General features: G+C 49.1%; 1 protein-coding gene across 3 annotated transcripts in view; it reads left to right on the top strand.

Moving 5' to 3' along the window:
- Positions 1-14,884, top strand: part of MYOM2 (myomesin 2) — an 83,883-nt gene that overhangs the window by 17,577 nt on the left and 51,422 nt on the right. For all 3 annotated transcript variants that reach the window (XM_027600378.2, XM_027600376.2, XM_027600377.2), the window contains exons 7-13: positions 70-158; positions 238-288; positions 2,592-2,756; positions 5,947-6,108; positions 8,411-8,552; positions 10,817-11,016; positions 11,617-11,670. In XM_027600378.2, coding sequence (XP_027456179.1) covers positions 70-158; positions 238-288; positions 2,592-2,756; positions 5,947-6,108; positions 8,411-8,552; positions 10,817-11,016; positions 11,617-11,670 — 863 coding nt within the window. The remainder of the gene's footprint in view (positions 1-69; positions 159-237; positions 289-2,591; positions 2,757-5,946; positions 6,109-8,410; positions 8,553-10,816; positions 11,017-11,616; positions 11,671-14,884) is intronic.

Genomic DNA, 14,884 nt, shown 5'->3' with positions numbered 1-14,884 from the left:
GAGTCCGGGTCACTGGCTTCCAGAGTCCCACAGTGCATTTAGGACACTGCCTTGCTTTCTCTCTCTAAGGGCAAACTTTGACGATACAGCGACCTACTCGGCCGTGGCCACGAATGGGTACGGGCAGGTGTCGACAAACGCCGCCGTGGTGGTGAGAAGTGAGTTGTCCTCCTGGGGTGGGGGGCACGCCTCACGCCTCCTGCGTCTATCCGTGCCCTTCACCCGGTTCTCTTGCAGGGTTCCACGGAGACGAGGAGCCATTCCACTCGGTGGGACTCCCGATTGGATGTAAGTCCATGGTTTTCCTTTGTGTGCAGAAAAATGTGTAGTGACGTAGCATGTGATTACAAAAAAAGTATTTTCTAAGGGTCGAATCTTTTTTTAAATCATATTTCAAAAGACTCTCCCAAGTCTTCCCTGGTGGTGTTCGTCCGCGGATGGTCTGTTTCCGTGTCATTCTGTGGCCAGGTGGAATTTTAAGACACTGGTGAAGTTGGGAGATGTTCCCTTTTTGAATTGGGCCGAGAAACGTGAATCCAAATCCTTGACCTGAATGCAGGCTCCTGCCATAGTGTCCTGTGCCCCAGCCCGAATCTCCACGCCCGTTCAGAGCAAGCAGCCGCGTAGATCAGCACAGGATGTGAGGCGGTGTTTGCTCCGAGGCTGGCTGCAACCTGCCTGGAGAGGGCTGGCCGTTCCCGTTGCTGACGGGTGTGACACGCCCTAGCATGTGTGTCTGTACCCTGCTGGCTCACGTACCCCCCGCTAAAGCGTTCCTTCTCTGCACTTGAGAGCGCGTGTGCAGGGCCGTGCTGCTCCATGGTGCTGGGGAGCCGTAGGCCACCTGCCCGTGCCCTGTTCCCAGGGTGACCTGCAGTGGCCCTGCCATGGGGTGAGCCGGGTGTCTCTCTGAGCCGGGAGGCGGGGACGCCGGGCTGACCCGAGGCCGCTGAGCGCAGAGAAGGCAGCCGTGCCCATAGCATCTCTAGGACCAGCACTTGGTAGACCCACTTACTGTGGCTTTTTAATGGTTTGGGAATGAGGTTCAGGACTGACCTGCCCTTCCAAAAGAGTAACTGTGTACCCCCACAGCAGCTTTGATTGTGTCATAATTTGGGGTCCAGACGTTAAAGGTCAAGTGTGGGTGAGGGAAGACCTGACCGAAGCAGCACCCGAGGGGAAAGCCTTCTGGCAGCTGCTGCACACCTGTGTGTCCTTGGCTTTTGGTCATTTCTGCATCAGTTGTGTTGGATTGTCCTGTGTCCAATGCTTGGGGGTTGTGCACGACCATGGACGGGGTCAGGGCCACACGGAGGGAGGGGAGGCAGGGTGACCGGAGGATGTGTGTGTCGGTGCCCCATAATCCACTGATGATGCGGGGTCCGCTGGGAGGACAGCCCTGGTGTGCCGAGGAAGCTGGCGGGGAGCTCAGAAGCCCTCCCCGGGTCCCTTCCGTGTTATAATTCTGTCTAAACAAAAACCTGACAGTATTTACAATGTACTGAAGCGTACGGTTCGCAACATAATAGATGACCATGTATTCACCACCTGTATTCAACACATGTGAATATTTTGCCATTTTTTCAATTGCTTTTTAAAAATCAAAGTCCAATTGGCATCACACAGAACTAATGATTTCAGATGTACACTTTGGTAACCCCTGGTTATTTTTAGGAGCTAAGGGCATCAGGAGGTGATAAAACTCCACCCTCCCTCCCCCCTTCCCTCCCGCCCCTCCCCCACATCCTCCTGGGAAGAAACCATCCTCTGGAAGTTCCCAGCCATTTAGAAAGTTCTCCCCGGCATGCACGTGTTTTAAATCATGGATTTTCTTTTGTTTTGCAGATTTACTGTGCATTTTCTTCTGAAATGTACCCCCCCACTAAACATCATATTTTTGAGATTGAATTTGGCTACCCCTGGATGTAGTTAATGCATTTTGTGTGCAGTATAAAGGGTGTTGTGCCGTTGAATATACCACGGTGTGTTCTGAAGACCGGAACACTGTGGGCTCAGAGCCCAGGTGACTTTCCCAAAGCCCTACAGGTGGGGCATTCAGTCTACGCCGCGTGGCTCGGCCTCCACATGGCCTCCCTGTGCCTCTGCACCCTCTGGCCCGGAGGACGAGCTGCATCTCCATGACGGGTCTTCTGATTCCTCGGGAGGGGCTCAGTCAGCTCAGCTGCTACCACATTCTCTGTAGCCTGGGGGTTCAGACCATAGGCATGTACTTCTCACAGCTGGGGAGAAGTCAGAGGTCATGGTGTGGGCTGAGTGGGGGAGGCCCTCCTACTGGTGTGCGAGCGGCACCTTCTCGCCGCGTCTGCACACAGAGGAGAGAGCCCGGGTCTCCTCATGGAGCCCACTGTCATGACCTCCTGCTAAATCTCATCACCTTCCAGCGACCCTACCTCCTAATACTTCCTCACTGGGGCCGAGGGCTTTGATGTGTGAATTTGGGGGGCACACGTTTATCCCCCAGTGCAGGTGTCTGGAGGGCGCAGATGCGTGTGGTCGTGGGGGAATGCGCACCTGTTGCACGTGCACCGGCCTGCCCATCCCGCTGTAACCGTGTCCCCTGATCTGCGCAGTGCCTCCTTCGTCCATGATTCCATACATGCACTTTGATGTCCAGTTTTTGGAGAAGTTTGGGGTCACCTTTAGGAGAGAAGGCGAGACTGTTACTCTCAAGTGCACACTGCTGGTAACACCGGAGCTGAGGAGGGTACAGCCGCGCGCCGAGTGGTACAGAGACGGTGAGTAGTGGGCAGGCACGGCCAGCCCAGCCGGGGAGGCTCCCTGGGGCGACGTGCACCGCTGCACGCACCCTCGGCGTCACCGGGGGTGAGAGTGAACGGGAAGCTTGAGGGGTGGTTTGGCATTCGTGCCCACCACGGTGATGGCCATAGGCAACACGGCAAGCAGAGAGACTGGGAGCTGGGAGCCTGCCGTGCACCTTGACCTTCACCCCGGGTCAGGGAGAGGTTAACAGGGATGCCCAAATTTAGATGAGTCATAGGAGATTTTTGTATAGCTTCACAGGAAGGGTCTTTCTGTGGTTAAACAGAACAAGCGAGGTGTCTGTATCTGCCTGTTCTTCCTTGGCTGAAACCACCGCTTACACTGATTAGAGCCCGTGGAGTACTGGGCTCTGTTCTCAGCGTGACGCTTTTCTTGCATCGGGTCTGTGAGAGAGGGATGGTGTTGTAGGTCCCTGTGACGGGGGGCCTCCCCCGGGGGCGGGCTGATGCAGACTCCCCGCTCCTCTCCCGCCTGCGCCCTTCTGCAGGGCTGTCCTCATGGCCCTGTGTGTGTGGACGGCGTTTCCCTCGTCTTCTCTGGCCGGGGGGCTCCTGAAGGAAACTGGCCTTCTGTGCAGCCAGCGAGACTGTCCTGCTTATATTTACTTGGGACCTAACACAATTCAGAAGATGACAAAGAAACACACACCTGCCCAGCAGGTATTTATAATCCAGCCAGAGGAAAATAGAATTATAAAGCAATGTCCTTTTAAAGTGTGAGGAATGTCCCAGAACAGGGTGTGACGATTGCCAAAGACACGGCACTGACCGCATGTGCTGACAACCTGGAGCCCAGCGAGGGGGAGAGACTCTTTGTGGTGACAGAGGAGATTTAATTTGCCCTTTGCAGTTCTAATTTAAGACATAAGATCCGACCGAAGTTCCAACATTCTCATTTACCCTTTCTGGAGAGAATGGAATAGATTCGAGGAGAGTTTTCATCAGATCCCCGGAGGACAGTGATGTCCATTTTGGAGTGTTTCCTAGTGACTAGAAAGTCCTGGATTCCTGGGGATGTGGCCACGACGGGTGTGCGAGAAACACAGGTGCTCAGAGCCACCAACAAGCCTCTTCCCCGCATCTACTGGATCCTTGCAGAAGTTAGGGGGCTTAGCTGAGCCAGGTGCCCCACGTCCACGGTCATGCTCAGACCTTCACAGGCCCTGGGATTCAAGTGGAGACCATTCTCTGTGGCTTATTTGTAGACATTAAACTGTAAGGAGGTTTTTTTTTGTTTTGTTTTTCTGTTTTTCCCTGTTTAAAATTAATGTGCTTTGAGGCACCGGGTGACTGGTACACCCCCAGCTGATGTCAGTCCGAGGAATGCCACCATCTGTCAGGCACGGCAGGTGCGCTGTGCAAACAGGACATGTGGAATTGGGGCCCCGATTTAAGATAAATTAAGACTCGAATCTAATCAGAGAGGAATACCAAGGTCACTTATGATAAAACCCAGGACCACCATTGGGTGTAATTTGCACTTGAGGCTGATTTGGCAAGCCACGAGATGGTTATGGAGCCAGTGATGGGGTGGACCTCTGCTCAGGGAACGGGCTTCTGGCTAGACCTCCCCTCAGACCGAGCCCAAATTCAGCGGACGGCCCGAATCTCACATTAGACACGTGCTGCTCATTTCCTATGAACCAGGTGAGTAACCGGGCAGCTTGAACATCAGACTGACTTCCCACGCTTGTGGGGGCTGGGGGCCCAATACCCAGGCAGAGGCAGACTCCCCTCCTGGCTTGTAGCCTGGGGAGCCTTCCCTCTCTGCTCCAAATTAATGACTTCATCATCCTGCCTCACTCATTCCTGCCTGGAGTATTACATTTTAAAATTGTATGTTGCATTACATCACGTTATAATATATTTTTATTGCACTTACCTGTGTATCAGGTCCTGTGCTAATTCCTCTGGGAAAGAGAGAAAAATTGATAAAACACCTTAAAATATCTATTTTTCTGACACTTCCGACACTTTCTATTCACAGTGCTGCTGAGTGGGCTTAGCCCCTTAGGCACCATGAAGGAGAAGTTAATACTCTGTGCACTTTGTGGGGCAGAGTACTCCTGAGCCTGCCAGCAAGTTTGAGACATTAAAAATATAAACAAAGCTCTTTTTCCTTATACGCATGTGGTTTTTATTGCAAAAAAAACCCCAAATTATAATTTCATTCACCAAAAATCACTCTTAACCACTTGGCTGTAGACTGTATCTCTGTGTCTGTGCATATATGTTAAAACAGGGAAGATACCTTCACTTGGAAATGTCCTTCATGTAACCAGATGCCATACCCATGTCTCCATGACAGTGATTATTCTGAGACACAGTTCGCTGGAGGGCCCCGTGCCCCATTATACCATGGTCCGTATTTGCCCCGGGTCTCGGTGTTGGAGTTGGTTTATTTTTTTCCAGTTAGGAACAGTTCTCAAATGAAGTCACTGTCACGCACCTGTTTACCACCTTGGGGCCCGTTCTCAGAATGTGTGTCGGGCGCCCAGAAAGCGCACCTGCCTGAAGGCTTTCGGCTCACGTTCCCGCTTGTGCCGTGTGGCCGCGCTCCCACGGGCAGGAGGTGGCCAGTGTCTCTTTGCCCTTTCCAAGCACGGATGTCGCCATGTGGTGGTGGTTGCCCAATGAGGAGGGGGACAGGGGTCGCTCCTTCTCTCGTCTGCTGCTTCCTTGGTTTCCCACGTTGGATGTTTCTTCCCCAGACTTGTCCTTTTGCACAGCTGCAAGACGGTTTGTTGCCTCTTCTGCAGTTTATTGCTAAGGCACATGGCGGAGGCCTTTCGCTCCATGAAACCTGGCGGTGGACGCAGTGAGACACTGTGGGGCGCGCCAGGGGCAGACGGCTGGGCCCCGGTCCACCGCCATCTCCACAGGCCGACACACGCTCTGTCTCTGTCCCTCCTGACACTGACCTTGTCCTGCCCTGCAGATGCCTCTTGACTCACCATCGGCCATTGTGTGTGTGCTCCTTGTGTAAAACATGGCTGTCCAATCGTTACGAGGCTGAGGTTTCCTTCCTCAGCGTCAGGCTCGAAAGCCCTGCCCCCCCCACCCCCCACCAGGGCACCTTGTCCACTTTTATAGTCTGATTTCCTTGACAGTTTCTGAAGCAGTCCTGCACTGAACGCTCTTTCAGATGTGCTAGTGAAGGAGTCCAAGTGGACCAAGATGTTCTTCGGAGAAGGCCAGGCCTCTCTGTCCTTCAGCCACCTGAACAAGGACGACGAGGGCCTGTACACCCTGAGGATTGTGTCCAGAGGGGGCATCAGCGAGCACAGCGCCTTCATGTTTGTCCGAGGTATGTCGCGTGGCCGCGGGTGTGCAGGCAGCATCGCGAGGGCGTGAGCGCGGGGGGACGGGACCCCAGACAAGAATGGAGCAGATGCGTGTGCGGGGCAGCCCGCTGCGCTCCTTGGAAACCTCCTGATGGTGACGTTGGTGTTCCTGTGTGCAGGTCAGCTCGAGTCTGACAATCAGCCCATGATGTAAAGAGATAGAATCGGGAAAGGAGCAGAATCCTAACTTTTATCTCTCTGTTGATAAATTGGTAAAATGTATAATATGACTTCTAAGCATGAACACACCTGTGTTGCTAATTCTCGAGAAAATTCAACAGTAGAGAGGGGTCCCGAGTAGGGAACGCTGGTTAGGGACACCTCCTCCAGGCTTGCTTATGAGACGAGACCACGATGCTGGAACTGTTACCACCACCACCGACCTCAGCGAGCGTGCGTTCAAGACGCCAGCATGGTGGCTGGCTGCCCCTAAGAGCCTCACGTGCAGCAGCCCATGTGCGGCCCGTTTACTCCTCATGTCTTTCCATGGGGGCTGCATGATGCCCACCTTATGGAAAGGAGAACTGGACCCGCGATAGAGCAGGTAGTGTTAGCCGTTGGGCACGTTATGTACGGGCACATACACATTTCATACCTATGTTGTAGAAAATGGACACGTGGATCAGTGAACTGGATAAAATTATGTATATCCCGTGTATAGGATGCACACAAATGTCTATACACACACGTGTATCTGTGCATATACAGAGACACATACAGGCATGTGTATATATAATCTAAAATTCTTACACTGATCCCGTAAGCCAGTGCCATAATTCTCTGTCTCAAATGCAGATGTGGAGGCTCAGAGGGGACTTCTCCAGGGAGGAGCAACTGGGGGTCAGCTGTCTGGGCTCACAGCTGGAGCCTTCTCTTGCACACTCACAGCCCCCAGGCTTTTCTGGGCCCCTGGTGGAGCCCTGCCTGGCAGCGACTCCCAGACCCCCTGTGGTGTCTGGCTTAGGGACCCTTCCTCCCCAGGGCTCAGCTGAACCGCCCTGAAGATCCCTTGGTTCTAGTTGGCGGGCACTGCTGTCCTGAGCCTGTGGCCCCTGAGGGGGGCTGCCCTCCGTTCTGACGGCCCGCCCAGCCTCACCCACCCCTTAATCGCTGTTTCCTGCACCTTTATGCCTCCCCAGGTTACATGGGCCTGGAATAACCCTATCAGCATATTATTCTTTCCAAACTGCAACTGTTGGATCAGAGCATAAAAGAAGGGCTATGTCATCAGGGAATATTATAACTTAAAAAAAAAAAAGGGAACACATGTAAAACAAAGCCACTCACCTGACCCATCCCCGTGAGACAACACAAACTTGCAGGGCTGGGATTTTAGACCCTTCTACAAAGTTTTACCTTTTTTATTAGGTTGGCATTGAAGTGTACCTTCCATTCTCTGTGTTTGCCTTCTGGCGAGATGTTCCACCCCATAAAAAGGCAATAAATACAACATAGCCGAGATTGCTTCGCTTATTCAGCACTGGCAGCAGGAAGAAAATAATGCACTTAGGGGGGAGTTTAACTGTCCTGATTACTTTCTGAGGGTTCTGAATGCAAAAGAAAATATCTGGCTCAATGTCAAGGAATCCTTAGCTTTTAATATGCTGAGGAGAATCGAACAAGACAATACAACATTCACAGTTACCCAGTAAGGAAGAGCAGACTGCAGATAAGGAAACTGAAGGTTTGGTGTGTCCACTTTCTGACTAGCCCTGCTGGCCTTCAGTGCCCCTGTACCGAGCATCTGAAAACCAAACGTACCTGCGGTGTGCTCACCAATGGGTTAGGAAAGTTTCAGTGCAGCACGGGCCCAAACATTTGCTCACCACTTGCAGAAAATAAAAATTTTATGTCCTTGTAATCTTGTAAGGACTTTGAGAGATAGAAGCGTCTAAGGTAATATTTCTCACACATTAAAAAGGTGACGTTATTATCATCATTTCTTCTGTCAGTTCTTGACGTGACATTATGTGACAACCCGCCATCAAGAGAAGGTGACCTTCAATTTTGGAATCAATTATGAAAAATCATAGACTTGAGTATTTTATAGAGGATAGAATGTTTTTGACTTTAAAAACTCATAAATATGTTTATATTTCTTGTCACCAAGCCATCATAGTCAAAAAATAGTCAAGTCATTTAGACGTGAGGATTAAACGGGTTGGACTCGAATCGGGGAGTTAGAAGTGTGAGTTTGAAGAATTGGGCAACAGGCTTTCCAGCGTCCCCCACCTACATGCCTTTTCTCCCCTCCCCCAATGGCAGACGCCGACCCGCTGGTCACCGGGGCTCCGGGTGCGCCCATGGACCTGCAGTGCCACGATGCAAACCGCGATTATGTCATCGTGACTTGGAAGCCTCCCAACACCACCACCGAGAGCCCTGTCATTGGCTATTTCATTGATCGGTGAGTGCCCGCTGCCTTCTTCCAGGGCTGGAAATGTCCCTGAAACCGATGTTGGCACGGACAACGTCTTTGGAAATTTCTCTAAACCTAAGTTCATGACACTGTTCTTGGTCAGATCAGGTATTTCACTCTCTGGTTATTTAGTGCTCCTGAGTAGGTAGAACATGGAGGGGTTAGGGTAGGTAGATTTCTGTGTGTTGTAATTGTTTGCCTGTTCAGCACCCCGTATTGAATCCCCTCCAACTTTTCCAGGCAGAGTGAACCCCGGTTCTGGGTTCTGGGGAGAGTTCAGTCCTGCTTCTCTGTCTAGGGGAGGAGAAAACAAGCAATATGGAAATGTAGCTGGGAAGAATGCTGGCCCATTGGTACCCAGGTTTCATTCTTCTTCTCCATTAAAGTACGCTTTCTTATTGCTTCCAAGCAAAAATAAAAAAATAAATGCCATTTCAAAGGACAAAATGTTGGGCGCCTGGGTGGCTCAGTTGGTTGGGTGACTGCCTTTGGCTCAGGTCATGATCCTGGAGTCCGGGGATCGAGTCCCACATCGGGCTTCCTGCCACTCAGCGGGGAGCCTGCTTCACCCTCTGACCCTCTTCCCTCTTGTGCTCTCTGTCTCTTATTCTCTCTCTCAAATAAATAAATAAAATCTTTAAAAAAAACAAAGGACAAAATGTTGGAATTTACCTTTGAGTTAATCACTTAAACGTGGATCATCATTAAACTCACAGGAGTCTTAATTCTTTCACATTCCTTTACTTGGTATGGTGCTCAGGGCCTGGGAAGGAAACCAAGCAGAGCCAGTGAATTTATTGGAAGTGCAGTTTGTGCCCCAAATACACACTTCAATCACTGAGAGAAATTGCAGCCCAAGAAAATGAATTCAGAAGTAACACAACAGGGTCTAAGAAGGGTGGCTCTGGGGAGGAATTTTAGATGTTGTATGTATAACACATAGTAAAATAAGATGTTTATTTCAGAAAAATCATTCAAGTCTGGTTGTTTTATGGCATTAGGTTGGTTAAATTCCCTTTTCCATACCAACAAAGCTACTTGTTTAGGTAAAACACTCACCATCGGGATAATATTTGGAAATGCTAAGGTCAGATTTGTGGAGTGCATTGGTCAGAGTTTCCCTTGAATTAAAACACAGAAAAACAAAATAAAACGATTTTCTGGTTTCCTGTGACATTTGAACATTTTTTCAGACATTTGGCAAAAACCATTTCATGGCCCTTCTCAGTTAATGATCCACCCCCTGCCCTCTTTCATTAAAATGGATGAACACAACAGAACCTTCGGGTCGGGGGAGGGGCCTCCCCACCCTGCAGCAGCCAGCTGGGGGGTAAGCTGAGATGCGCCCCCGCCAGACTCTCAGTTTTGACTGTGTTCTGGCTGTAACATGTTAGCACACGTGGGTCACAGAACTTGCATTAAAATTCTGGATCGTTAGGAGAAAGAGAGTTGGTTCTTTCTAAAGCAAATACACAGCCCTGGCTCGAACAGCTCCAAAAGATGATTTTTCTGAACCTGCTATGCTCTCCTGGGGATTTGACATGATGTTTTGGTGGTGAAGTTTCTCAACCTGTGAAAAATGGAAGCTACTCTCTGCATTTTCAGGTGTCTGGTCAGGACTTAATGTTTTCAAAAGACTTCCAAATTCCACATGTGATGTGCTCGGAAGACACATCTCACTGACTTTGGAACAGACTGAACCGGCGTTCTGGAGAGATTTCACTCTGTGAGGCTCAGTACAGCGGGGTGCAAGTGGGGGACCAGTGGTGAGGGCCATTTGGTTCCCTACACCCTGGCACTGGGCATGTGGGGGAGCTTAGTGCACCTGCTGATTCTGCCATGTAATTTGGAAAAAGGACTGTTGAGGATACATCTCCTGTGACTTTTAGAGGAGATTTTGCCTAAATGTGGTTGAAGGCAGGAACTGATCTTCAAGCTCTAAATTATAAAGCTTCTAAATAAATAAATAGAAATACTTTACATTTCCTAAATAGCTCTGTCTTCTATGTTTGTTTATACTTCTGCTTATGCAAATCTAGTACAGTAACAGTATTGATTTCTACAGTGTAAGGAAATTTCCTGTTATAGTTGACATATGTGTATTTATTAGACCATTTGTTATTTGTTATTTGTTATTTGTTTGTTATTCTTTGTTATTTGTTATTCTCTGCTCGTTTTTTTTTGCATGTAATTTTTTTAATTTAGTTTGCAAACGTGTGTGGGTCTTTGTTCTCTGCTCGTTTTTATTGAAGATGCGAAGTGGGAACGGACAACTGGGTTCAGTGCAATGATACTCCTGTGAAAATCTGCAAATACCCTGTAACCGGACTCTTCGAAGGAAGGTCATACATCTTCCGTGTGAGGGCAGTCAACAGCGCGGGCATCAGCAGGCCTTCCAGAGTGTCTGAGGCCGTGGCTGCCCTTGACCCTGTTGACCTCAAGAGGTTACAAGGTAAGTTGTGCCGATGTCAAGCTGCAGCAGTGCCTTGGAAACTTGGGGCTGTTTTCTGTGATTTGTTCTTTCTCTTCCACGCTCGGCTGCATACGAGTCTTAAGGGCACCTTCGCGGGCTGAGCATGGCACGGTGACATTTTATGGTGTATATAGTCCATATACAGTCCGACACCAACCACACCACCTTCCTAATGCTCTTCACTGCAATCCAGTCAGATTGGCTCAGAATTAAAATTTTCTTGATATAATTTTAACACATTAGGTAAGACTCCGAAGTCTTTGAAACCAAGCCACTTTATTTCCGAATGGTAATTTCACATGACACAGATTCCTGAAAGGGATTGGGCCCTCAGTTATGGTGTGAGGTGAGCCCCTACATTTTCCTTACCTGCATGGTCTTTTGAACCCAGCACAAAGATCTGAGAAGCTCTAAATATGAAGACTGCTTCAAAATATCAACTCAGATTACTTTAGAGTTGTGAGTGTGTTGTAATCATAACGCAGAGGGGATTTGGATCTCGTACTGAGTTAGGGAAACTGGGGCTTTCTGGAGGAAACCTTGGGATGCCAAATTCAGCATCTACCTTTCTCTCTGCAGCAGTCCATTTGGAGGGGGATAAAGAAATCGTGATCTACCAGGATGACCTCGAAGGTGAGTGGCCCTTCAGCACCGTGGCCCCGCTGCATGTGCCCTAGGGATTCAGGATGGTGGTCAGAGACCAGAGTCACCGACAGCAAACACCCAGCTGGTGGGTATCGTCTATGTGTGTAAACACTGAAGCCATAGATCGAGTCTGTGAGTGTGTGGCCTGTAGAAGTTAGAAAACAGGAACAAGGCAGATTGAGGGAGAAGATTAGGATCCAGGGTCCTCCCCGGTGGTTTTATCGCTTCCATATGGGTTCTGGGTTCTCCTGGGGCCTCACAGAGAAGATCAAATTGAAGCTGAGCCTTTATCACTGGCTGAGGCTGGGTCCTTTCTCTTATACTCTGTGAGTGGAGGACTGTTTCAGTTTTTCTTTTTAAGCAAAAATTTTATCTCTATCATTTTAGCCGAAATGGACTGAGTTCTTCCTGTCAGTATTCTTGGGCTGACAGTTTGCATTTCCCTCATTTATATTGGAATTTATGAACACTTCTCTTTGACATTCCTTTCAGAGATAGCTAGGAGGATCGATTTATTAAGGAGGGGAACCTGGCAATATTAATCAGATCCAAAGATTTTAAACAGACTTATACTGAGAGTTCGTAGAGGACAATGAACAAGTTACAAATGAAGAAACATGAATTTGGAGATGTCTTTTGAAACTCTGCTTTAAAATTGCTGCAGTCCTAAATATATATATATATATATAATATATTATATTCATATATATATGTAAATAAAAAAAGTTGCTGCAGTCCCAAGCACTATTTCCCTAGATAGCTACAGACTCAAGAGTTCATTGGTCGATTTTCCTATTTATCCCCAGATGGTCTCCAGACATTGGATCTTCTGCACCTATAATGGCTTTTCTCTAGTATCTTGAGAACACGTAATTCCCAGAGGGACACCCCACAGTGACGTTTAAAGTCTTAGTTAAGACCTCCACTTCCAGACATACTTAGAAATTGGGGAAGATGCCCAGTAAATAAGTAACAGAAGTAAAATAATCCAGGAAAGGTTGACTTCCTATGACTTTTAAATAACGGATTGAAATGTGGCTATTTGAACGCGTAAAATCTGGCTCCTACTTACAGAGAAAGCCATGTTCTTACAGCAGACCAGCCTGGGTAAAATGTGCGTTTTTGACATGAGAGAGGGAAAGGAAGTTCTCTTCATCGCCTCCAGGGGGTAGATGGGATCAGTGAGGAGGGAACCTTCTGAGCTCTCCTACGTGGGCATGTAGGCATTCAAATAAACCTACCCCCAACGAGGAGGCAAGGTCTGCATTATGTAAAGGTCACTGTGCCCAGCAGTGGGAGCGTGAGACAGTATAGTCGAGCTTCCCTCGGCAGGAACTGTGCTCCTCCGGGGAGAAGAGCCATCTCTCCATATGTAGATAGAGATGTGTTGGGCTATAAATAGCCAGCTATGAAGTACCCAATCCAGAACTAACACTTTGTAACAGGCTTAGCTTTCCAATGGATAAATGGAAGTTTGGTTTACAGACACAATAGATCTTCTTTCCGACTGGAATAGAGTCACAGATACCACTTGTCATCTTTCTTCTTACATTTCCTTTCCATTTAAAAATTTTTATTTATTTATTTTATCTTTTAATTTAAATTCAATTAATTAACATAGAGTGTATTATAGTTTCAGGGGTAGAGGTCAGTGATTCATCAGTTGCATACAACACCCAGCGCTCATTCCATCCCCTGTCCTCTGTAATGTCCATCACCCAGTGACCCCATCCCCCCCTACCTCCCCTCCAGCAACCCTCCAGCTTGCAGCTTTCTGAGCCCCATCTTCACCCCATACGGATGTGACTCGTGAGAGCAGGGCTCCAGAGACACATTATGCTAGCAAAGCAGAGGCTCCAGCAGTGTCTGTCACTCAGCGGCATCTGGTCCGTGGGGAATATACCCCGGGTGACGCATGTGGAGCTGCCTCTCGTGTTGGCTTTCTTTTCTTTCTTTCTTTTTCTTTTTCTTTTTCTTTTTCTTTTTCTTTCTTTCTTTCTTTCTTTCTTTCTTTCTTTCTTTCTTTCTTTCTTTCTTTCTTTCTTTCTTTCTTTCTCTCTCTCTCTCTCTCTCTCTCTCTCTCTCTCTCTCTCTCTCTTCCTTCCTTCCTTCCTTCCTTCCTTCCTTCCTTCCTTCCTCTCTCTCTCTCTTCCTTCCTTCCAAAGATTTATTTATTTGAGTGGGGGGAGGGGAAGAGGGAGAGAGTGAATCTCAAGCAGACTCCATGCTGAGCATGGAGACCGACATGGGGCTCGATCTCATGACACTGAGATCATGACCTGAGCTGAAACCAACAGTCGGACGCTCAACCGACTGCACTTCCCAGGAGCCCCTCAGTTTGCTTTCATTTGCTTCTCTGTGTTCTCCTCTCAGCTGGTAGGAGGGTTGGTAATGGAGATCAGCTCAATTCCTTGGCCTCTCCTTGCCCCCCGGGGTCCTTTGAACCCTCTCCTCTTCTGTCCGTAGTTGGGGTCATCTGCGCATCTCCAGCACTCTTGCTCTGCATGGACTAGGGGGTCCCAAAAAGCTCCAGGACTCAAGCCTCTGACCCCAATCAGGGGTTCCCTGCTAACAAAAACTGGACTCTTTCTTCTTCCCCAGCAGCAAGTGAAATGCTCCTTATTCCCTTGTCTCTGGGCCTGGGAGCTCTGTGCTGGGTCTGAAAAGAGCGAGTCGCTCAGATCTGGAAGGCAGCTCTGCGTGCAGGGGCTTGCCTCTTCTCACTGCCTTTACTACCTGTCTAGCCTCCTTCCGGTCCCTGCGTTTGCTTCCTGTGTCCTCCAGCATCTTGGAAGGAAATCGGATTCAGCCCTGGGGGCTCACCATGCTTCACCCTAGGATGAATTCCTGCATATTCTCTCTTAAAGGCCTGTGTCCGCATCTCTGTAGGTGGGGACACAGCTCTTGGGTCCAGAGCAGGCTTGTTGGGTGTCCTGAGGCCCTGCTCCACCCAGCCCTCACTGGCACTTCCCTGGAGACACCCTGACTCCTTGCATGAAACATGACCCACTTGCCAGAATGCTCCTAGGTAAGGCCGTGCCGTGTTTCTGTGCCTGTGGGGCCTGTAAAATGGGAAGCGCTCTGTAACAGGACTCCTGTGAAATGAAACCAGGCTTGTTTGTGCTGTTTCTATGGGCTTGTTCAATGCCTTGCCGGCAGCACAGTCCTGAGGGAGCAATTGGATATCAAGAAGGGCTCAGTG

This window comes from Zalophus californianus, chromosome 2 (genome assembly GCF_009762305.2).
Source record: "Zalophus californianus isolate mZalCal1 chromosome 2, mZalCal1.pri.v2, whole genome shotgun sequence".
Lineage (NCBI taxonomy): Eukaryota > Metazoa > Chordata > Mammalia > Carnivora > Otariidae > Zalophus > Zalophus californianus.
The sequence above is the reverse complement of the archived record's forward strand: the minus strand, read 5'-3'. Positions and strand labels throughout refer to the sequence as shown.